The sequence below is a fragment of the Chroicocephalus ridibundus genome, chromosome 1 (genome assembly GCF_963924245.1).
Source record: "Chroicocephalus ridibundus chromosome 1, bChrRid1.1, whole genome shotgun sequence".
Classification (NCBI taxonomy): domain Eukaryota; kingdom Metazoa; phylum Chordata; class Aves; order Charadriiformes; family Laridae; genus Chroicocephalus; species Chroicocephalus ridibundus.
In genome coordinates this window covers 96769479-96793128 of record NC_086284.1, presented here as the reverse complement: position 1 = coordinate 96793128, position 23650 = coordinate 96769479, and the positions used below count along the sequence as shown (strand labels likewise).

The following is a 23650-nucleotide window of genomic DNA, read 5'->3' as shown; positions in this document are numbered from 1 at the left end:
TGCGTTCCCCCCAGGCCTGGCTCTGCCGCGCCCTCACGCACCGCAACAGCCGACCGCCCCGCCAAGCCCCCTCCCCGCGCCATGACATCACCACACGCCTGCGCACACCGGGCCGACCCCCCTCATAAACTCGCGTGGTGGGCGTGGCCCCGCGCGCCGTTCTGGCGGGGCGAAAGCGGGGAGGGTGGGGTAGGGGAAGAAAAGGCAGCGGAAGCGAACACAGCCCCCCGCGTGCGTGCGTGCTTGCGTGCGTGCCGCGTCTGCTCGGCTCGCCGGCGCGCGCGCCCGCCCCCGCCCGCCCGCTCGCTCGCGCGCGCCGTGACGGCTTTGCGTGACGGCGGCTTGGGCGCGCGCGCCCGCCCGCCCTCCAGTAGAGCGAGCGCCTATCGCGGCTGCCGCCGCCGCTGCCGCTTCTCCTCCTTCCTCGCGCCTGGGAGCGTAATCAACGGCCGCGCCTGTAACTGCCCGCCCCTCCCCCTCCCACTATTATCCTCCCTCGCGGAGCGCGCGACAACCCCCCCCCCTCCTTCTACCCCCCCCCCGCCTTTCTCCGGCCGGGAGCGCGCGGCCGCCCGGCGAGGGAGCGAGACGGCGCTGCCGCCGGCCCCTCTCCCCGCCGATCCCCTCCATGGAGCCTGCGCCGCCCCGCTAGCTGCCCGCCGCCGCTGGGGAGTAGCCGGCTGAGAGAGGGGGCGGGAGGGAGGGAGGGGGGTGGGGGGGGGCGGAGGAAGGTGGGGTCGCGGAGTGTGTGACACGCGCGGGGAGCGGCGGCGGCCCGCGGGAGGAGGAGGAGCGGGGAGTCCCGGCGCGGCCGCGGGAGCCCCCGGGCGGGCGGCGGCGGCGCCCCCGGAAGGTGGCGGCGGCGGGAGCTGCCGTAGCGGTCGGGATTCACCGCGGTGGTGGCGGTTGGCGCTGAGCGGCGGGGGAGCGCGCCGCGCGGCGGGGAGCGTGCCCGCGGCCCCCCCCCTTCCCCCCCGCTCCCTCGCCCCCCCTCCCCGGGGCCGCCGCCACCGCCTCTCGGGCTGATCCCCCCCGCCCGGACCATGGCCGACGACGACGTGCTGTTCGAGGACGTGTACGAGCTCTGCGAGGTGATCGGCAAGTGAGTCCCGCGGGGGAGGCGGGCAGGGCCGGGCCGGGCAGGGCGGGCGTGTGCGGATGGCGGGGGGGGGGAAGAGCGGGGAGGGGGGGCGGCGGCGGCGGTGCCCCCTGCCCGGCCCCTCCCGCCGGCCGCGCGGGGGGAGAGGGATGCTCTGCTCGGCACCCACCTGAGTCGCCGCCGCCGCCAGCGGGTCCGTGCGAGCGGTGCGGGATCCGCGTCCCCTTCACCACCACCCACCCCCCCGGCTTTTGGCTGGTGGCGGTGACAGGGCGAGTGCCCCCGCCGCGCTGCCCGCCACCTTCCCTATCGCACGGCAGGCGGAAGGGGGAGAAGTGACCCCATGTTTCCTCAGAGCCACCATGATTAACCACCTAACCATCACTCAGGCTGGCTGCAGCAAGCGGCAACCACTTCCCACCCCTTTTCTTCTCCTCCCCCCCGATATCCCATTCCTGGCACACCCATCAAGGATTGCCTATTGGGGAAGCGAAGATATCTCCCTGTAGATCCACCTATTCACTGGGCGTCTGCATATTTGTGCGCCAGGTGTTGGGTTTTTCCTCTTCTTTGCTGCATAATAACCGGCTTGTTAGTGGCCGTCCTAGTGACGCTGGGGTTAGTGCTCGGTTTTTGTTCAGATCTTTCCCTCCACTCTCATTCGTCTGGAAATAGGGATTTGTAAGGCGGTAGGAGTGCTTGGCCTTTGGAGTCGTCTTATGCAACTGCTATTAAACCCATGTTCGAGTCTTGTGTCGAAGCTAGGAGTTGAGGTAGTTGCTAGCGTTCCCCAGCTGGCTGCTTCGGGTTGCCACTGTTGTAGGGTGGATGAAAATGACAGTTCAAGCCTCTGTGTAATCGCACCAAGAAAATGCATAGAATCCACCAAATCAGATGGTGATAAAGAATTAAAGCTGAGCTCCGTTCCCCCCCTGCCTCCATATTTTTGTGACTGCCTGGTTTTGAAATAATTCTTTTTATTATTTGTTTGTCATCTTTCACATATTTTCTGTAGTTGTGTCTGTGTTGCAAAATGGACATGAAAGATGTAGCAATATTGTGACTTACTAAATTTTCTGTATGTTTCTGATTCTGAAATTGCTGTGGAAGCCTTAGTAGTCACGCTGTTCAGTGTGTTTGCAGTTTTTTCTTCCTGACAATGAATTTTATAAGAATAATTGTTCACCGTCTTTTGATTATAAACAAAGAATTTTTTCTGCATGTATTCTCTTGTCTGCTCTCCACCAGTATGCCTTTCAGTTTATATCTAGTGCTGTCTACTTTCAAAGCTAGGGCTAAAAATATTCTAGAATTAATCTTTCCTTAGGATAATACTAAAATGCTAGTCTTGGATTTAGCAGGTGACTCTGTTGCCAGCAGAAGTTTCCGCACTCAGTTCTGTCATTTCACAAGGTGAAATGACACACATACCTTTCTATGAACACAAACAACTTTTAAAAATACTAAGCTCAAGGGGCTTTGTTTGCTGTCATAAATGGTAAGTGACTGCTTTAGCTTAATGCTGGTTGTTGGTGGGGAGCTTCTGTAGCTGAGAAACAAAACTCCATTATTAAACATGTTTTGAAGACAATTTTCGGCATGCTACTTTCACAAGTGGTTTTATGCTAACCACTGCAGTTCACACGCTATTTTATTCATACCAGATTACCGTTAGAAAGAAGGTGCAGTGATTATGTTTGACATGACTGCACACCCTTTTAGAGAATGGATGATTCACAGGGGTCCAGATGTTTGCACATCTCAAATGACTTCTTGTTTTGTGACTGGAGAATTTTGAAGGAGGGCTCAGAAACTGTGGATTAGGTATTAGCTACAGAAGTTCCACATGAGATTTAGATAGTATAGATAGTATTGTGATGTAACTAGATCTAACAGATAAATATTGAATCACAGTAGCATAATGATGCCAAGAGCACTGTAGCAAAAACAGGGTGGATCACTGAAAATAGCAGCAGTGATGGTGTGAAGGGTTGATAGCTTGTTGTGATTGCTCAGGCTTTTCCGCACAGATGTCACGTCAGTCCTCTAAAAAAAACCCATTTAAAATAAATACACAATTTCATGGACAGTTTCTTAAGTAGTATTCCTGTTTCTTTGCATACCACGCAGGTGACTTCCAGGGAACCAGGGATGCAGCATCTTTATTTGGCTTGCAGATTCTGGGTACCACCTTGCCTGTCTTTAAGCAACTTGAGGAAAGCTGCTATAAATCTGCTTTGAATTGCTACATATGCATCTTGCCGAACATCTTTCAGTGAAACATCCACTAAATGTCTGCATGGTCCCGTGATTTATTATTGATTGATACAGTAATTTAGTTCTTGCAAATAGCACATCTGGCCCTGATTTGTGTTTCAGACACATGAAATATTAAAATGTGTAATTTATCTTTCCTAAATAGGTAGTTACCACTGACATTTAAGGTAGTAAAAGATATTTTCACAAAGGGTGTGGGAAAGAAATCTTTGCCTGTAAAATCTCTGAATAATTAGTCTAAGAGAAGTCCCAAAGTTCCTGTACAATTTACTAGAGAAATAAGGAGAGAATCTCTTAGCTGACAGTATGCGGTCCAGTTTGTTGAGGCATATTCTGATCCTCAGGATACACTTTAAACACTTTTAAGTACAATAAACTGATAAGACTTATTTTGTGTAAACGCAGTGATAATAGCTTTTGGTGTGCTGGAGTGTGGAACAATTACAATGCAATAGTATATGAATGAATTGACTGGAATGACAGTGATAAACTGTTTATTATGTGACATTTAATGTGTTTAAATTCTGCAAGCATGCATTTTTCATTTTTAATGGGTGCTGGAGAAAAGAAAGGCCAGGAGGGATAGAGAGAGATTTTAGTTCATGTTTCCCTTAGAAAAAAAATTTAAGGGAAATCTTCATTTGCCTATATTTCCAGTATACCTTTCCATTGCTGAAATGTATAGAGAGATAAAAATTGGAATAGTAACAATCCCAATGTCTTGTTGAACTTTTTAAAGTGGCGTTTATGACTCTAACGTTAGTCACATAGTTTACTTTACCAGATGTGTTGTGTTCTAGGTTATTGTCTTGTCTTTAAACTTGGCTGACACAAACACACTTCAAGCAAGAAGTAAATTGGGGATTTCTATGTTAGCCTTCAAAAATGTCTTAATGTATCTCGGGATAACTGGCAGTTATGAAAAACACAGGTGTGCCATTTTTTTCCAAACTTGCTTCCAGGTAACTTTGAAGAGATTCTCCTTGTGTATGCGTTGAGAAGTACACAAGTTAAAATATTTAAGCCATTTGAATGACAGTTCACAGATAATAGCGCTAAGTGTACTTCCTTATTTTTTATTAAAATTTTCATTTGGAATGCATTGAGTAGTTTAGAAAATGTAGTAGGTGTAGAGTTGAAACATCTTGGGTATTCATCTGAGTTGAAAACTGTTCTGAGTTTGTCATAGGAGCTCCACATACACATAGTAATAGTTTTCTTTATGCCAAAGAAAGAATGCCTGGTTTTAGTTGGTATTGAAGACTGAAGCATGGCTTTTATGATAGACAGAGTCCTTGTTCTGCAAGGACTTTATTTTACATTATCTGGTTTTGAGTTTCTGTACCTCTTAAGATCCATGTTGGTTTATGTTAACATTAGAGGAGTACCATAAAGATTGTCTGACCTCCTTAACAGTAGGATTGCAGGTTGCTTAAAAATTTCTCCAAATTTTAAAGTTGTGAATACTATGTGATAAAGTTGATAAAAGTTTATTTGTGTTAAAAAGGGCATTGGTCACAATTGAAATCATTAGTCTTCATATTAATAGTCACTTAAACTGTAAATTTTTGTAATTTTGTCTTCCATTTGTGGACCATGTATATGTACAATCATTGTGCATGGTAGTAGTACAGTCATTGGTATTTTTTGTACCAAAGTATGTGGTGATTGGTGCTAATACTACCATAGCTTTCAGAATGTTCTCTGCAATATGACTGGGTTCAGTCTAGTCCTTTTCTGCACTGCAAAACTGAGTATTTTAGTTTGTTTTCATCCATCCTTCCCCTGTGATGGGAAGATTCTCTCTGCTTGGGCTCTTCCGTCTAGTAAAGAGGAGTTAAAGTGCCTAGAGTTCCCCTTTCCTGCAGCCTACCAGCACTGCTGCAACACTGAAGGAGTTGTGAGGGGAGGATGCAAGGTCTTGGGGCGGGAAGTGGGACCGGGGTTTTTTTTGCATGAAAGTATGAAGGCTTGTATCTCACTGAAGTCAGACAAGAGGATGGTAGTGGCAGTTCCATCCGGCTATTACCTTGAGATGGAGGTGCTTTAGACTTATGCCCCAGTCTGGGAGTGTTTAGGAAAGGAAGGAGAGAGCTCATGGATTCCTTAATTTTAAGTGTTGTGGTAACTAAACTATCTAGAAGTATTTTGATGGTTTCAGTGGTGTTGTTTTTCATTGTTGCCTCCATTTTCTCTGCACAGGAGTGAGAATACTGTTGGTTCTCAAATACAGTTCTTCTCCAGTACACTATTGAAATTTTGCATCTCCTGTAAAACCAATGCAAATAACTGATGTGTGTAATTTGTACAAACCAAATGAAAATGTTAAAGGACTGTATTATATACTCTGTTTGGAAAGGAGGGGAGAGGGAAGGGAACTTCTCTGGGCTACAGAAAGTGATTTGTCTGGTTTAGTTTTTGAGTTTCTTAGTACTGTTTGAAATACTAGTGTATTAATAAAGTGTTCTTAGCTGTTTTCTGTGTTACAGTGTTTAAAATGAACAGATTATAAAGAATATTTGATTTAAGCCTGAGGTCATAATGTGCATTGCTTCAGGAAATTAACAGTAGATTATTTGAAGTGTATAGTTGCTAGAATATCTCCTTAGCTAAGTTATTCTGCTATGTATTTTAACAGTAATAGGGACCTGTTTCTACTTAAGAGAGTCTTTCTACTTAAGAGGTTCAACTGTAGCTGAACATAGAGTAGAATTAATACACCTAGTTGCAGAGTATGACATTTTAATCGGTACTCTCCTTTCCATTTGTGTGGCTTTTTCTAGAATTGTTCTGTTAAGCAGCTGCATTCTTGCGTACATCCTTATAAAGTGAACAAGACTGCTGTAATGATTGGGAAATAGAGGCTTGCCTAAGAGGGGACTTTGAAGGAACTTGATCTAGGAAAAATGCAAACTGAGAAAGATCATGCAAGGGCTTTGCAAATATGTTTTTGTGCTTAAACACCCAAGAGAAGGAAGCCCTTGAAGGTAAGAGCAGATGAACAAATGTGTGCAGACTAGTCCTGAGTTATTTGAGGCTGAAAATTAGAAGATTTTTAGACCAATTTAATACTGAGATAATGACCTGGTTTGAGCTGTCTGTGAGAAGTTGTGGGACAAAAAAATCTACCTTGTCTTGAAGATTTGCTAAGTTAAGAGTTTGATCTTTTTATTAAAACAGTATGAAACTTTGTTGCCCTCAAGAATGGGGGCTAGGTTTTAGGACCCTAGTGATCCCTGATAATCATTTCAATTAAAACACAATGCTTGAGATAAAATACTTCAGGATAAAGAAATATTAGGGAAAGAAAAGAACCTCATTTTGTGTCAACAGCCACTCACCTACTTAGTCTGATACAGATGTCATGACAATGAAAGGTAATCGAGCAGTATTAACTCTAATATGATGTTTCCAAAGATCACTTTTCAGAAACCTGTAGTTATATTAACTGTGCCATCTAAAGAATGGTGTCTTCAGAATTGAAAGTGGTCATTGTTAAAATACCTACGTCATAGGTATTTTATGTGAAATTATGGAGTTAATAAAAAAAACCCAAACAAACTATAAAACCCGCAAACACTCAAAACACTCTTACGAGTTCTCTTTTTTCCAGGAGTGAGTACTTTTTTTAATATACAGTGTGAAAATGTATATTCAGGATATATTTCACGCATGGCCAGAATTATCATCCCTAGTCATTTAAAAAGTTAGACTGGTCTCTTAAGGTAGCTTACTAATCAGCTAATATGCCCACTGGAAGAACCCCAAGAAGCCCTTTCCTTTTTCTTTGCGTACATCATATAAGCATATAAGAGGATACCTAGGTAAGGCATCCAATGCATGGGAAGAGAGAGCCTTCACTTCAACGTTGTTGTAAACTGAACTGTATTTTAGAGTGTTGAATTAGTAGCTTCTTTTAATAAACTTGTGCTGTATTCAGAGTGAGTTACATTGTTTCTTTGGAGATGTTGGTAAAAGGAACACCTCCTTTGTTGGAAACAAGTGCGCAGCAGGGTTTGGTGTTTCAGTTACAATACTGTTACTAGTGTTAAAGCCCCGTTCTTACCAATATCTTTTTTCTGAAATGAAAACAGCTACATAAGGTTTGGAATAATTTTTGGAGCTTTACCACAAAAGACCTCTGCATTATAATATGGGTTTAATTTCTCACTTCAGTTTGTCTGAGAAAGAAAGGTGTCTTTTCAGAGAAACAGCTAGAAAACTGTTACAGGGTAAATTTAGAACTAAAAGAACCACGGACTATTTCCTAATGTATTCTTAAATGCCAGAATTGACCTTCTGTTGGTTAACAAGTGCCTTGCTCTTTTGCTTTCATACCTTTTTGCTGGAATAGGGTAAGAAGGCGTTGCCAGAAGTTTACTACATACTTTCTGTCTTTTATTGCAATATTCAAGGTACAGTGGGGCTGTAGTTTCCCTCCAGGGTTAGGATTTGACAGAATTCTTGTATTGTCAGTATTTTGCCAATTTCTATATTGACTAAGCTTTTTCAGAAATCAGTAGTTAAGACATGTCTTCACCGTGTGATAATATTTATAATTGATACATAGTTCTTACATGCATACAAAGTTCACTGTCTGTCCCTTAAGTTCTGTATATTTTCATTCCACCAGAGCTTTCTAAATAGCATTTGGTTAAATAGATTTTTCATTTGGCTCCTTCATCTGTTTCTTTGGGTAGCCAATGGCATGTGTAACTGCTTGCAAGTACTCCGATTTCATTTTTGACTAACATCCCCATTTTCTTTTCTGGATAGTGTGGATATAAGCAGTTATTCCTAGCATTTAATATTAAGTAAACTTCGTAGGATGCATGAATTAAGCAAGCTGTAAAGAGCTTGCCTCTGAACAAAATTTTTAGAAGTAAAAGCAGGGGTATAAGTCCTATATGGGTATTTAAACTGGTATAAAATTTGTTCTGTTTCAGTTCAGTTGTTTAGGAAGTGCTTTCAGCTAGGTGGAAAAACTAGTTTTGTCTCATCAAAGTGTCATTTCTGCTGTAGTTGAGATTGAGAAACCCTTGCAATCTTAAAGGGTGCCTTTTCTAGGAACACGTGATTCTTAACTTGTGACTTCATTTAAACTCACTTTTACCAGGGTTTGGAAGGTAGTTCACACTTGGAAATTTTGAGGGATAAGGTAAAAAGTCTTAGTTGTAGTGAAGCTAAGGCTTATCAGGTACAGTGGCCTTTCAGATATTCAGGACTCTGTGACATCTGTCTCCAGATGTCTTCTTACGTAGGTACATAAAATATCAATTTTTCTTTTGTGCCTTGGGAATTCATTATGAACTTTCACAGGATGACAGCTGTTGTCTTTAAAATAAAAAAAAAAAGTTAATCTTTTTTTGTCACCCCGAAACTTCTCAACTCTTCTACCTTTTTGATGGCGTAATGTATTGCTCTTTCTAGAGGAGGAAAAAACCCCACAAAATAAACCTAACCAAACCCAACCAACCAACAAAACACAATAAAAAACCACAAACGAAAAGAAAAAATGTTTTTAGTATTTCTTGTAAAGGGAAGTTTAACTTGTCCTCACAAGATCTTCAGAGATGTTCCTCTGTCTTCTTTATTCTCCCAATTTTGTTTTGGGGAGAGGGTCTATGAGTAGAACCTTTGTCTGCACTCCTGGTGTTCTAGCTTAGAGAAGCCAGCCAGTAGGGTCTCCTGTTATGTTACTTCCACCCTGCTCCAGGGAAATCGTGCAGCTGTTGCTGCAAATGGAGTTGTCAGCTGCCCACTTTTTTCCTTATTTTTGGCTCCTGATGTTGTTCCCAATACTGAACAGAGGGGAAATGTGGGAAGGCACTAATTTACGCTCAATCAGAGGGATCTATACACCTGTTAATGAAAGGGCAGTGAAGAAGCAAGTGAGGTAATCTTATCTCCCTTCTCCAAACCACCCCCCAACCCGTCTTACTAGTTAGGAAAAGATGATATAGAAGGTGGGGTGAGGGTAGCCTGTGAAGATTACAAAAAAATTAGGGAATGATATATTTCAGTGGTAGGATCTTTCCTGCATCAATACTGATCTGACCTAGTAGCTTTTCCTAGAACAGAGCAGACTTTTGTGGAGCTCTTTAGGTTTGCCAGGGTTGAACTTGAATCCAGCAGGACCAGATGGGTTGGATTCAGATGTGTTTAGAGAAAACATTTGGGTCAGTGCTGGTCTAGCTGTACAGAGCAGCTAACCAGGGCAGTAACTGAAATGAAATTCTGCATCTCCGTAATCCTGCAGCATCTTTAAGTACATCGTGATTCCTGAAGGAGAGCTGTATCAAGTTGTAGCTGGTCTGTAGATTCTGTTAACATGGTAGTAGTAGCTTTTCTCCTCTTTTTGCCCCCGTGTGAGGCACTGGGGGAGTATATGAGTGCAATTTTGTGATGTGAACTGAATTAAGTTTGCTGCTGATGGAAGGGGGAGGTCTTGCTCTCTTTATGTGCTTCCATGCCCTGCGTGATCCACCCTTCCTCTGTGCCAGCTTTAGCATTCATCTGATATATATAAACCAGGTGCACTACAAGAGTATTCACTTGTTGGATGGGTTATTCTGCTGTTTTCACTGGCTTGACCTGCAATGCAGTCAGGGCTAGCTGAAGTTAGAAGACTTAGGGATGGAGAGAGATAAGGTGTGCATGACCCCTCCCCTCTCCCCACGTTTGACAACAATGAACTATTAAGTTAAGCCATATCTTAAAATGCTTTGTTGATGTTTTTTAAAGCATGTTTGTCTCTTTTGCGTAATAAGCATGACGATACCTTCCAAACTCTTTCCTGCAATAAACTGGAAAATGGTAAGGCAAGGGGAGGAAAAAAGGGAAAGGGATTTTTTTTTTTTTTAAGAAAAAAACCAACAAACTAACTTGCAAATTAACAGTTATTAACACACACACACACAAAAAAAAAACAAAAAAAAAAACAAAACAAACCCAAACCAGTTGCTTTTATGTTCATAATTTGCTTCTTCCTCCTTTTTATACACATGGACATTCACCATAATTAAAACCAAGCACTAACTTTATGTCAGGACCTCACCTCATTCAGCATTTAAACTGTATACACAGTAAAGTCAAATTAAGGTTAGGAAGGCAACTGTAAGTCTGGGGTTTTTATTTTTTCAATATTTGAATTAACTCTGAAACATATTAGCTTACGACAGTTTAGATGCTCTTGAAGTGTGCATGTATTTTGTTGGGTCCTTCAGGACTTCAATATTAGCGATTGGATGTACTCTGAACCTCAGGCATGCTTAATGTTTGTTAGTGCTTCTAATTTTTATAGAAACCAAATCTAAGTGTTCCTTCTGGTTCTCATGTGATTATGTGCAAATGCACAGATACCATGTTTATGAAAATTCAAGAAATTCAAACCCGAAGTTTTCCCGAGTTACTTTATTTCAGACTTTGTTTTGCTCTAAACCTAAATTTAAAATGTATTGCATTGATCAAGAGCTTGTTGAATTAAAATATTGGGGTTTGAGGTTTTTTTGGTTGTTTTTTTTTTTTTTTTTTGGGAAAAGTTTTGTGTTAATATATCTAGATTAAGTTTAGAATGAAAAGTGCCAACTTCTGTTTACAGAAAACACTATTTTCTTTTCTACAGCCCCCAAACTAGAGATAATCTCTCTTAGTGTGCTCCTGCAAGCATTAATTCCAGAGCTTCAGCACTACAGAGATGAAAGCAACAAAAAGGGCTTTCAAAACTGAAGGTCAGACAGAACTGTCTTCCTCAGTTACAGGTATTAGATTAAGGGGGTTTTTTGTTTGGTTTTTTTTTTGTGTGTTTGTTTGTTTTTTGTTTTTGTTTTTTTTTTGCTTTTTCCTCTGTGGAAAAAATGGTTACCTGTTGGCTGTGTTTCACAGACTCTCAGCCCTTAAGGTTCAATTATCTTTAAAAGCATAAACAGGGTGCTTAAAATATCAGGAGCTCTTTCTCTTATCTCAGATCTCAAGTGTGTCAATTTTTTTTATCAGCTGCAGACACTTCCAATTGGAAAGTGTTCAATACTTTGTAGCTGCCATTGAGACAGGATACTTTCTCAGCTCTTGCAGATACATCTTCTTTCTCAGATTCTTACTTTCTTAGTTGTTTTCAGAAGTCAGAATTGTCTGTTTGCTCTGCTGGTTAGGGATGTTTTCAAATAGATTGCCGGCTGAAGAGTTGGTTTGCTTGTGTTGTGTGTATGAAATGCTTACAGTTCTTTCGGAACAGGGACTGGCAGTCTGATTTCTTCTTTTTTGCTTTTTGAGTACAATCATCATGGATGCTTCTTTTCGTTTTTTAGTGATCTGACGAATATTAAATGATTCCATAAAACATCAGCTGGGAGTGTTGAAAATGCCTTTGTTTCCCATATCTTCTAGCCTGGTGAGTGCGTTTTCAGGCGCTGTGTGTTAGGGAAGGACTTGAATATGTGCCTCCCAGTTTCAGAGTGAGTGTTCCGAGCACTGATGAGTGAGTAGCATGGGCATGGACCAGCAGGTTGCATCTAAGAACATGTCCCATTTAGTAGCCAGGTTTGGTTTGGGTGTTCTCCTTAGGTGTGATAGTGAGCTACGCCTTGCCGTTGAGACAGTGCTTTTCAATGTGCAAGGATCATTCTGTTTTAGAGTTAAACAGCAAACTCAGAAATGTAGAATTTTGAAGTATTCTCAGGGATGCAATTCAGCGTCCCTGTAATTCTTTCACTGAATATTTGTTAGTTGGGGTTTTTTTTCTTTTTCAGAATAGAGCTTAGTTTCCTATATTGCTGATGTATTTTTTTAAAAAGTTAAAAGTGTTGCAGAAAACTAAGAGTTGGAAATTCTCTTCCTGAAACTGAGCCTGTGCGCAACTTTTCTGTATTTGTTACAGTTGCAAAGCTGAGGAAAAGCATGAGAATAATAACTTCCTGAAATGTGCTTTCAGATACATAGCTGAAACGTTCAGAAATCAGTGGTGACTTGAGAATATTGATAAATGGTAGATTTAAATGTATATTTTGTTGAAAGCAATTTTAAAATGCTGCTTCTGATATGTGCTAAAAATTGATCTGTGAAGTCATTGCATTTAAAAACAAAGCCTTACTGTGGTGTATACTTGTTCTTTCTAATGGGTTTCCAATTCTTTTGTCACTGTTTGAAAAAGGAAAAATAAAAAGAAAAAAAAACTTGAAATATTTACTGTTTGAAAAAAGCTGTAAGAATTATTCACAACTTTCCTCTTCATTTAACTTTTTCTCTTACTCTCAACTGATAGTTTGAGACTTTGCTGCCATCTCTAGTTTCTTGTTGAAATTTATCTTGAGCTGCTATTTGGTCCTGCATTTTCATCCATACTCTTAAAGAGACAAATTTGGGCTGGATTCCATGACTGACTGCTGTTCGAAGAATTTGTTTTGTAAAGGCTCTATCCGTGAAGAAGATAGCTATGTCCTCTGTTTATTTCCTTTAGAAAACATCTGAAAATTTCTCTAAAGAGAAGTATCTTGTATTCTTTCTTGCCTCATCTTCAGATACAGCTGTAGTTAATAGGCAAACTTGTAGCACTTTTTGCTCTCATTTTGACTGTTAAAAACTTGCAAGTCACACTCCTGTTACTGTTCTTACTATGATACAATAATTTAAGTTTCTAATCTTAGTTTATTTTCTGTAATTTTAAGACATATTTCAGAAAGATTATAGTTTGGTTTTAGAGATGAATATACTATCTTATACTACTTCTATGCATATTTGTATCTTTTGTTTTGTTCATCTTCCTCCTTCCTACACCTTTGAGTGCTTTCAGGATATTTTGAAGAAAAGATTATATTGGATCTGACTCTGCCTTCTCTGTTGGTTGGTTAATGAATATACAACAGTTTTATTTTTTGCTAGTCTCTTCACTACCAACATTTTACTTATAATTTGAGTGTCAATATACCTTAATGTTTTTTTAAGGGTTTCTCTGCCAGTTTTCATTCTTTCAGCATTTCTTTTATAATAGAAAACTCCTTGGTAGCTCTGCCAAAGCTTCTTTCTGGCTTTTTCCCCCCTTTGCCTTACATTTCTTTTTCATATTAATACTTTTATACATTGTTTCAGTGTGTATGTGCTGACCTACACTGAGACCTTGTTTAGTTTTCTTCAGACTCACTGGCCTCACAGCAGACTGCAGGATGTCTGTCAACCAGAATTTTGCTCCCGTGGAAACTGGCTTGCTGCAGAATCGAACCACAATTTCAGTTTCTGAAATAGAAACTAACACAAAGTTTCTCTAGTCCTCATAGTTACAAAAACCTTTGAAAAAGTGTCATTATGGTTTTATCTTAGAATCTGCAGCCAGCTGCGGGCTGTAGTGTTGCGACCTGGATGGTTTTCCTTAGAGGGAGTGGTACACAGTAATCTGTTCTCTTACTGTCTCCTGAAATTACTGATGACAGTTCAGGTACTTAATATGTGATGCGCTGTTTTTTGGTTGTTTTTTTTTTTCCTTCCCCTGTAGTATTTGTAAAAGCTGTAGGGGAAAGAGCTTTTCTTTTCTCAGGTTGACTTTGCCTCTGCAGCATGGGAGAAATAAAGTTTTGTGGCTTCATTGCTTCTGTCTAGAATTTGAGGAAGAGATGTAATCTTCTGCACTCTAATTGTGTCCCTGTGAGCATGTGTGGAAGAAGGGAGTTTACCTAATCTTTTCTCACCAGGGAGGAGTAAGATCTTTGCCGCGTTCTTTGAGCAACCATGCTTCCCTGCCTAATCAGTTTGGGGGAGAAGAAGGGTTTTTCAGCACACGATCATGTTTTATACCTAATAAGTATGAACCTACTCCAGTCTTTCTTTTATACTGTTACTAGCAGTAAATGTTTTTTGTATTTTTCACATTTTTCTACTTTGTCTAATTTCTGTAGCTTTGGGGGGCTGAGGGGTGGTCCTCAAAGAATGATTAAAATTGCTTCTTTTTTTCTTCCTGCTACTTTTGTTAAGCTGCTGCTGTTTTACAGGATAACTCTTGAAATCTCAGGAAATGGAAACTTGCATGCCTACTGCAAACGTTCAAGGTCCTGTTACTTCCAGAAATATAAGCCTCCAAGGGAAAGGAGAAAGTTGTATCTCCCAAGTCTGAAACTGTAATATGTCTTCTGCAGGACTGTATGTGTTCTGTGGAAAACATTAATGGCAATAAGCTTGTTTGAAGGAGTGTGATCCTGCCCTGTTAGTAATTGAGATATTATATCAACGTTGTATTTTTTTTTTTGTCTGGTTGGGGTGCTTTTTGTTTTCTTTTTGTTTGTATTTTTGTTGTTGGTTTTTCTTTTTTTTTTAAATTTGTCCACATGTAAATGGGCTGGTGGCAAAAATCTTCATTTTCTTTCCCCCATTCTCCTTCACTTCTAGTAAACATAAATATGCTCTTCCAGCCTATCAGCTTAAATGCTATTTGGTAATTTATTGTTTATAAACCCTCAGAAGGTATGCTCTTGTTTAATGTCATGCAAAGATCTTTTGATCAGCATTCTTTGGGATGGCTCAAACCCACAGCGGTGTGCTAAGTCCAAATTTACATTTGACCAAGTACTAATTAAGTGTTTTTCTTGTTTGGAGTTAAGACCCTGTGAAACATGCAAAACCCCGGTATTCGTTTCTGCTCTAATGGACATGAGCTGAGTTGTTATGGTCAGTATCTTGCTCAGGAGCAAATTTTTGATCCTGGCATACTTAATGCATACAGTAGGAATGAGAAAGTGGACAGTATTGATCTAATGTTAAAGTATCCTTTATTTTTTGGTGGATTTTTTTTTTCCAGGTGTTTCAGATGTTTTCTGAAATATCCTTCTTAGTTCTGTTTCTCAGTAAAGCATGTTTAATGTGTTACCTCCTCTTTTCTAACAAGTGGGTTGGGAAGGGCTATTGCACAGTATTAGCAAGCTAGTAATCAACAATATAAATATGCTGTTACGGTTCAAAATGATCCAGTATCCACAACTGTCAGTGTATTTGTGAATGTTTGGTGCCATCCAGAGTGAACTGAAAAAATCATGTTCATCTTCTCAGTATTATGTTGGAGGTGACTTGCTAATCAATTTTAATTAGCATATGCTCTTTCATCTTTTTCATTATCATGATTTCATCATGATATATTCTTTCAATTTCTCAATTTACATTCTTATAGACAGACTTACTAGACAGAAAAAAAATCTGTCTAGTAGTAGAATATTCTAACTGTAGTCAGACAGTTGTCATAAAAACAGTTTATTTAAATTATAGTCCATGTTGGTCTACATAAACAGTTTGTAATATTTATGTAGCATATGATAATCTTACAGATTTACGTAGGTAATTCTGTAAAATGGGAATTATTTCCTTAAAGAAGTTGACGGCGAGTAGTGGAAAATGTTCACAATGTTAATATTGCAGATCAAATTCATCTTCACCTTGTCTAGAAAAGAGTTTCTGTGCAACTGTTCAAAGTGATTTTTGTCAAAAAAAACAAAAAAGATTTTACATTTCATAGTAAAATGTATATAATGAAGTTCTAAAAAAATCTGTCAAGCAGTCTTCCTTCAGATGTGTTTCCCCCCCTCCTTGTCATTTTTGTTCATGTTCTTACTGTTTTGGGGCCTAAATCAGACTGAAAAAAAAAATAAATTCAGGATTAAAAAGAATCTCTGTTTCTCCCCCCACCCCTTTCATAAGCTTCCCACTGAGTCATTCTTTTCAGGGATTTTGGCCAGTTTTTCAACTACAGAGCTTAAAACCTTCATCTTTACCTGGATAGGAATCAGGAAGCACCGAAAAGCAAATTGCTGTGTGAATAGCCATGTGTCTTCATGAAAACAGCTAAGCTAGGAAACCAGTTTATCAGAAAGAAGATTACATGTCTTTGTTTTTAGAAGGAAAGCACAGATGATATAGGGGTTTTTTTAACCTTTCAGGCAAGTGTTTTCTGCTTCTCAGTGGATTATGTGTGCTTGTCACATGCTAGAAAATGTTAGTGAGGGAAGGTGCTTTTAATTTTGTCTCCCTTTCAGTGATCCTACGTTTGTGATGCTTGGAATGTGTGATACTTGGAATCTACTTTGTCACAGAGGAGTGTCATATAGTAAAAAGATGTATTTATCCCTTGAGTATCCCGTGTGTAGAAATTATATTGTTGAGAATCAGGCCAGCACCTTCCTTCAATGTTCCAAAAAAGCCCAGGAAGAGGAGGAGAAGCTAAAAGGATCAGGAGATTGATCATTAGCAGTTTTGAATAGAAAGATAAATATTTTATAGAAAACTTCTTTTAGTTTGGCAGAATTTTCATCCAGCTTGTATTTGAAGCCACATTCAGACTGGGATCTCAATAATAAAGTAATGGTTTTAAAGCTTTCTTTGGGGCAGATTCTTGCACAAAGGACAAGACTGTAAAGATGGAGTTTTCTAGCCTTATGAAGGGAGTCCTTTCTCCTTAAGATAGGAAATGAGCAATCAATTGGAAATAGATAATAAATTTTGAAAGTTTGCCTCAACCATTAAAACACAATGCTGCTACCCTAGACATACCGTTGAATTGTGACGTCCGTGAACTATGTAAAATGATATCTAGGTATCTTAGAGCATGGATTATATATTCTAGTTTTGGCCATGGTAGGATCTGGTTTTGGCTATAGCAGTTGGTGTTGGCTAAGATTTCCATAACAAATGGGGGGATCAGCTTCTTTGTATTCAGAGGGAAAATACAGCAGGTATGGAGGAGAGCTTGTTTATTCTGCGCTCCAGGTCTGCAGCCAGAGAGGAGAAAAGAAGCAAGATTTGAATCTCGAGGCATGCAGAGGGTTGCTTTAGTTCTTTCAGTTGCACTTTAGCCTAAAAATGAGGAAAGGGGACTTTTATTCAATTTGTAGCATGTTTGCATTGAGAATCAGGAATGGGATCTCCATTAGTAGGGGCTAGTTAAGGTGGCAGTTCCAGACCTGTTCGGCTACTTCTCAACTGAATGTGGAGAGAAAACGCAGGTAATAGCAGTGGCCACCATTCTGCCTAGTTCCTACTAATACATCACTGGGTCTTCAGGTAGAAGTAAATGAAGCTTGTTTTTTGCAAGGTAGGATAGATTTGAAATGAATGCTTGGACAAACTGATTAAAGGAAACTGTACTTAGCTGCTGCAAGTAATTATTTTAATTAGTACATAAACTTCTGAAATACGGACTAAGTTTACCCAAGACAGTTTTATAACAAGCTGATAACTATCTGTTGGGGGGGGGAAGGGATTGTTCATTTGTTTATTTTTAAAGCATATGCATAGCATAATTTTTAGCATGTTGGGGAAAAACGTGAGTTTTGTACAAACCACTTGGCAGTAAATCCTTCCTGTCAGCATTCAACCTTATTCCAGCTGTGGAGGTTCATGCAGTACAGCCTTGGAACTTTTTTCTACTTGTTGCAACTGTACTGAAGTTGCATCTCTGCAAAAAACTGTGTCAGATATATCATCTGCTACCATGTCTACTGAAGGCTTTCACCACCAGTCAGGATGCACGCTTCAGTTCTCTTTTGCCAGTTACTCATTGTAAACTGAGCCTTTTCTGCACCCAAGCTTGAGGCAGGTAGATGCACTTACTGTGGTATGTGTGAACCCTTTTTTATTCAAAACGTAACTGGAGAGAGAAAACTACCTGCTGAAATAGTTTCATGCTGTTCTGTCCAGTCAAAGGATGTAATGTTTGCCTTTTTTCTACTTATCACTCATATTGAGCTGCTGTGTTTTATTTTAATTAATATTTTGCCATTGCTGCTTTGGGATGACTGAAACAATTGTGTTTTTCCAGATATCCCCAGTGCAGATGTTCTTGAAACGTATTCACATCTCTTATGGGTTATAAGGTATAAAAGCAGATTAAAAGTTTGAACTTTTATATTGTCACAAACTGAAGGGATTATTATCTGTCTTTTAACAACATTGAGTTAATCATTAGGCTTTTTGATCTTACAACAGTAAATGTGCGGTTTCTACAAAAAATAATACTGCTTAATATTTCTAAAGTGTCATTTAATTTTTTCCCACAGAATGGACTTTAGTTGTATAATGTACTTTCTGAAATCATTGGTCAATTCGAGTCACTGCTTGAAATAGACCTGTCCAGGAAAAATATACATCTATATCTTAAATGGTATTGATGACTACATCCAGACCGAGGATTTTGCCTGAATTCTGCTTTCAGAAGCCTAGCAGAGCCTCAGTTGTAGGCTGTGGTTCACTTTTTGTTATTATTATTTTGTTGTTGTTATTTACTTATTTATTTAAAACTTCATATGCACCTTAATTTCACATGGTGTTGAAAATAAGTGATACTTACCTTTTGGAGCAATAAATTAGCAATGTGCTTCAGCAAAGTCTACAAACTCATGGTCAGATCTACTTGTCTGTCCAGGTAGTTGCTTAGGATTGGTTTGAGCTCTGTTGTGTTGCAGCAGTGAAGGCAACAGTGCAAAACTTCTCAACCCTTGAATGTTTTTACATAAGCTTTCTCAGGTCACGTCTGACCATTTTAGAATATCTTGAACTCAGTGCAGAGCTCATCAAGCATGGTTAGTTTTGATCAGAACTGGGGCAGGGGGTACGGGGAGGGAGAATGGGAAGCAACTTTTATCCAGTGCACCAGCTCTGACTGTTGGAGACCTGAGTTTGTGTGAGGGATTTAGATGATATTCTTGCCAGTGAAGGGAACTGCACTGTACAGGTTGGAATTTCTAATGCTGTTTATGCAGCTTGTTCAGTGTTGCTGTAATGAAGAGTACTTAAGTCTTTGGGGCAGGAGAAGTCTTAGAGCCATCTAGGATTTCTGTATATCTGTAAAAGTATGATCTGCTCCTTCTGGCTGTTTATTTACATTTTATCTCATGAATGTTGTTTTTTGATTATTGGTTTTGTTGCTTTCTTTTTTTTTCCTTTGGAGAGTCAGAATGATTTAATCATTTTTTCAGGTGAACTGTCTTATATGCAATAATATAAAACACTATTTCTAGCTCATATAAAAAGACATAGACATAAGGTATATCATAATGAAAGTAGTAAGGGTAAAAATTGAAGAATTTCATTAATTGTCTTAAAGACAGCTTTAACAACTTCAGGAGAAATCGTAGGAACAGGAAGATATAGAATAAATGTCTATATTTAAGTGACAAACTATTAAAGTTCTTAGAACTCTGTGAAATTGTTTATAGTTACATTCTAGTTTCAACATAGAAAAGAACAAGCAAATATGTTCTAGAGAGTACAAGGTAATTTAAAATGTAAAAGAACTCCTCACTTTTGCATAAAAATTACAGTATTGGAACATTTTATGGGAAAAGTATGAAAAAGCAACCAATGGTACAAATAAGGTTAATACATCAGAAAAATAAGAATTCTAAAAGTTCTCATAGCAACTTTTCAGTATAAGACTGATTAGTTATTCATGGTTGTTCGATAAGCGAAGGACTTCAAATTTTAAAACTCCTATAACAGGCTGTGAAAATGTATATGTTTTGTTTAAAAACTAAATCCTAGTTTAAAGTAAACGCATAACTTCTTGGGGTTATGCCTTTTTTTTGTTGTTCCTGAAGGGGAGGGAGCAGGAATCATTGAAGTCAAGGCCAAATGGATTTTGGAAGCTTGGTTTTTAAGTGGACCATGTTTCAGCCCAGTTCCAATCAGGAGTGTGCTTGCAGTTGCTGCAGGATGACAAAGGGGGGAACAGAAGTTGGAATTGGAAGCTGCTGGGGGAAAGACTCCTACCAGGGGTGAATGTGGGAGGAACAGGGAGGGAAAAGGATGAGTAGGGTAGGCTGATAGGAAGGAAAGAAGGAATAAGGAACTGTGTTTGAAAAATGAAATTGGATAACCAACCAGAGGAGGAGGATTTGTGATTACCAGCCTGCAAGGACAGAGGAAATGGGATGGGGCTTTGAGCAGCCTGGTCTAGTGGGAGGTGTCCCTGCCCATGGCAGGGGCATTGAAACTAGATGATATTTAACGTCCCTTCCAACTCTACCCATTCTATAATTCAATGATTCTATGAAAATCGTTTAAGGTAAGGAAAAGGCGCAGCAAGTAGAAATTAATTTTCAGGTTAATAACAGAACGTTTATAAAGGTGAGAGGGAAGACATCCTGGCTGAGCTAAAGGTTGTGGAAAAGAAGCAGCTGGTGCCTGAGAAGGTCTGGGGGAAAAGAAATGGAAGCGAGATGAGACTCAGGAAAGACAAGACTAGGATTAGTGAGGTGATAACTGGACGTGAGAGACACCATTTTAGCAAAGTGGAGTCGACAGTAGGGTGTAAAGATTGATTTGTGAGTAGAGATGGAATATTTGACAAGGTTATTGCCATCAATTATTCCTCCAATATTCAGTGGCTTTTAACTAGAATGTTTTTTAATTACATTGAATTATTTCTTTATTTCTGTGCTGTTTAGCCACATATTAGTGGCTAGATTATTAGTATGTTAAAGTAAGCTATGAACAAAAATGTTGACTTCAGAAACTGTACTGAGGTCAATCATAGGGTATAATCGTGGGTGGTAACAGTTGACTTTTGTCAGCCATCTCAAGTTGTCTTTTCCCTGTTTCTTAATTCTATTTTTTAACAGATTAAATTACTTATTCTGAATCCTCATTCTTGCTCTTCCTTCCTCTTTGTCCCCAGTGCTTATGGCATAGCTCCTTTCATTTTAAATGAATTGGCTTAATTTAAATGTTTAAAATATTGTGTCTTGCTAACCTAGCTCATTCAAACTAAAGCACAACTGTTAGCACAAACAGTTGCACTAACAGCCAAGGTGAGGGATGAAAGCCTGCTTAACCTCTGGCAGAGGAAACAACAGTTGATTATGGGTTTTTTAATACAAACTCCATAACATTATGCTAAGGTTATGCAGATTTTTAATATATTAAATATTATTAATATATTTATCTATTGATACAACCTAGCTTAAAGACATTTTCTGGACAAAATTTGGTGCCTCGCTCCCAGTTGACAGTCCTGTTATTTTCAGACAGTGCAAAAAATAGAAGACTTTTTACTTCTGATAGTAAAGACTTTTTTTTAAATCTTGAGGTCACAGCAGACACTTTGTTTTTTGTTTGGTTGGTTTGGTCTTTTGGTGTTTTGTTTTGGTGTGTTTTGTGGTTTTTTTTTAGTCTTCTAAAGCTGATGCTCAATGTATTCCATGCTAACATTATGATTCTGATTCATGCGGATTTCTTTTAGCTACATACTGGTACTTCTGTTGTCTTTCTTCTGAAATAATTAAGTTTGTTCACTTCTTGATATTCTTTGTATTTTGTTCTCAGTTAATATTTCCACGATGCATGTAAACCATAGGTTTAGGGGAAAAAAAAAAAAAGAATCCTATTAGTATTGCAAACTTAAATTAGCCAAGACTAATTAGTAAGTGTGACTCTTAAAATTAACAAGTGTGCTCTTTCCACCTTTCCTGTGGTGTGCAGTGTGAATACTATAACCAGAGCAGCTTTTTAAATCTACCGTCTAGACTTGAATGAGTTGCATAGAAGTCAACATATGGTTGTTAACTGGCAATGGTTTCCTATATCATATCCTTGCAGTCTCCTTGAGTAAGAGTGGGATTGTGCAAGGCTACCTAAAGATAGAATTCGGCTTGCAATGCTGCTGTTGTTGATGGCACATTACAAAGAAAGAGCACTTGATTAAACGTTCTTGGAAGGATGTTGCCATATAGAAATACCCATTTTACAAATATGAGCTGGAAATTACCTTGTACTTCAGTGTTGCTTTTCTGTAAAAGAACCTTCTATATAGATATAATAAAAATTTTAACCATTGCTCATACAGTATTTTTGTATACTGGCTTAGCAGAAATCAGGCATTGTAATTTTTACGTTTCCTTCTTAAAAACATGCAGGATACTGTGATGCTGCTCAGCTTTCCATGTCTCTCTAGAATTCTGTGATGGTCTTATCTGTCACTGAAGAAGAAGATTCCAGTGTATGGACGTAGTCAGAGGATGAGTTTTTGTGTCAATCAGACAGTTGTTTATATTCATTCAACAATAGGAAATGGTGCTCTGTCCCTCCTCTCCACGGGGTTTTTTTCTGTCTTTTATGCTGCTGGAAAGAAGCAGGTGTTTGTCAACTCTCTGCTTCAGACTAATGAGACTGGAGATGCTTAATGTATTATATAGTATGAATGCACTACAAACTCTCTTGCTGCTAACCTGTTCAAATGTCTGAAGATTTATGAGTGAGAAAATGAAGAATATCCCTTTGTTGCTGTGGCAGTTTCCTTTCCCATATGGTAACCCATCAGTCCAGAGGCAGCAGGATGGATAAATAAGATCTGTGTTGCATTGTTCCTTTGGCAAAATAAACAAAAAACCCTGAAGACTCAGATAAGTGAATGAGGTTTTGGGAATGAATGAGTTATGCTGTGTATGCTCACTACATGTGTGCTGTTAGGCCACTGCAAACATAAAGTAAAATTGATTTCATAGAATCTTTCAGATTAAAGGGTCCTTGAGAGGTCATCAGTCGAATCTGCTCCAAGTGGATTGCTCAAGGCTTTGTCCAGTTGGGTCTAGAAAAGGATGGAGAGCCATAATTTCCCTGGGCAGCCTGTTCAAGTGCTTAATTATTTTCCTAGGGAAATTTTTTTTCCTTATATCCAGACGGAATCTTCACTGTTTCTCTTTATGACTGTTGTGGCACATTCTTCCATTGTATACCTATCTTCTGGCTCTATCTTCTTGATGACCTCTTAGGTGTTGAAAGACTGCTAAGTACCCTGTTAAGCATTCTCTTCTCTAGGCTATACAAGCTCATTTTCCTCAGCTAGTCCTTATAGGCTGAGTGTTTGGAATTTAATCGAACGTTATATTTGTCAGTTTTTTTCAAGGACCTTTTGTCCCTACTTGCAGTTGGCACATCTCCATCTTTTTTTTTTTTTCTATGAAAAAAATCATGTTAGATGATGGAACAGCAAGGGATATTGTCTATCTAGAGTTCAGGAAGGCCTTTGACGCTGTCTCACATAAGATCCTCATAGTGAAGCTGAAGGAGTGTGGCTGGTTGAGTAAACAATGAGGTGGACTGAAAACTAAGTGAATGGATGAGCCTAGAGGATCCTTATCAGTGGCATGAAGTCTAGGTAGAGGCCAGAAACTACAGTTGTACCCCAGGGGTCAATACTGGGTCCGATCCTCTTCAACATCTTCACTAATGATCTGGGCAGTGGGACAGAGTTGTACACTCAGCCGATTTGCCAATGACACCAACCTGGGAGGAGTGGCTGGTAAACCAGAG

General features: G+C 39.7%; 1 protein-coding gene across 8 annotated transcripts in view; it reads left to right on the top strand.

Moving 5' to 3' along the window:
- The first annotated feature begins 742 nt into the window (after positions 1 to 742).
- Positions 743 to 23650, top strand: part of CASK (calcium/calmodulin dependent serine protein kinase) — a 223654-nt gene continuing 200746 nt past the window's right edge. For 6 of the 8 annotated variants that reach the window (XM_063344162.1, XM_063344133.1, XM_063344173.1 and 3 more), the window contains exon 1: positions 744 to 1102. In XM_063344162.1, the coding sequence (XP_063200232.1) occupies positions 1044 to 1102 (59 nt within the window). In that variant the 5' untranslated portion in view covers positions 744 to 1043. Of the gene's footprint in view, positions 1103 to 23650 lie in introns of all 8 variants that reach the window. The other 2 variants (XM_063344181.1, XM_063344142.1) reach the window with 2 other exon arrangements.